At 69.1% G+C, this 1,062-nt stretch overlaps 1 protein-coding gene across 1 annotated transcript in view; it reads left to right on the forward strand.

The window, feature by feature from the left end:
* Positions 1-802: 802 nt before the first annotated feature.
* The window catches only part of ACADM (acyl-CoA dehydrogenase, C-4 to C-12 straight chain), a gene marked incomplete at its 5' end in the record, with an annotated part of 31,948 nt that continues 31,688 nt past the window's right edge, over positions 803-1,062 (forward strand). The window contains 1 exon segment of the mRNA XM_021383941.1: positions 803-903. Within this exon segment, the coding sequence (XP_021239616.1) occupies positions 803-903 (101 nt within the window).

Genomic DNA, 1,062 nt, shown 5'->3' on the forward strand with positions numbered 1-1,062 from the left:
GGGTGCCTGTGGGGCTGTGTGGGTCTGTGGGGGGTGCCTCTGGGGCTCTGTGGGGTCTCTATGGGGCTCCGTGGGACTCTATGGGGTCGCTGTGGGGCGCTGTGGGTCTCTATGGGGCTCCGTGGGGCTCTGTGAGGTGCCTATGGGGCTGTGTGGGGCGCTGTGGGGCGCTGTGGGTCTCTATGGGGCGCTGTGGGTCTCTATGGGGCGCAGTGGGGCGCTGGAGCTGCGTGTTTGGCGCAGGCGGGCTGGGCCTGGGCAGCTTCGAGGCGTGCCTATGGGGCTGTGTGGGTCTCTGTGGGGCTGTGTGGGTCGCTGTGGGTCACTATGGGGTGCTGTGGGTCTCTGTGGGGCGCTGTGGGGCGCTGGAGCTGCGTGTTTGGCGCAGGGGGGCTGGGCCTGGGCCTGGGCAGCTTCGAGGCGTGCCTATGGGGCTGTGTGGGTCTCTATGGGGTCTCTATGGGGTCTCTATGGGGCGCTGTGGGGCGCTGGAGCTGCGTGTTTGGCGCAGGGGGACTGGGCCTGGGCAGCTTCAAGGCGTGCCTATGGGGCTGTGTGGGGCTGTGTGGGGTGCCTATGGGGCGCTGTGGGTCTCTATGGGGCTCTGTGGGGCTCTATGGGGCGCTGTGGGTCGCCGTGGGGCGCTGGAGCTGCGTGTTTGGGGCAGGGGGGCTGGGCCTGGGCAGCTTCGAGGCGTGCCTATGGGGCTGTGTGGGTCGCTGTGGGTCTCTATGGGGCTCTGTGGGGCTCTATGGGGCGCTGTGGGTCTCTGTGGGGCGCTGGAGGTGCGTGTTTGGTGCAGGGGGGCTGGGCCTGGGCAGCTTCGAGGCGTGCCTGATCACCGAGGAGCTGGCGTACGGCTGCACCGGCGTGCAGACCGCCATGGAGGCCAACAGCCTCGGGGTGAGCGCCAGCAACACAACACCGGGGCGCTGGGGGGATCTGGGGGGTGGCTATGGGGTGGCTATGGGGTCTGGGGTGGCTGTGGGGCTGTGTGGGGTGGCTGTGGGGCTGTGTGGGGTGGCTATGGGGTCTGGGGTGGCTGTGTGGGGTGGCTATGGG

The sequence above is a fragment of the Numida meleagris genome, unplaced genomic scaffold (assembly GCF_002078875.1).
Source record: "Numida meleagris isolate 19003 breed g44 Domestic line unplaced genomic scaffold, NumMel1.0 unplaced_Scaffold731, whole genome shotgun sequence".
NCBI lineage: Eukaryota > Metazoa > Chordata > Aves > Galliformes > Numididae > Numida > Numida meleagris.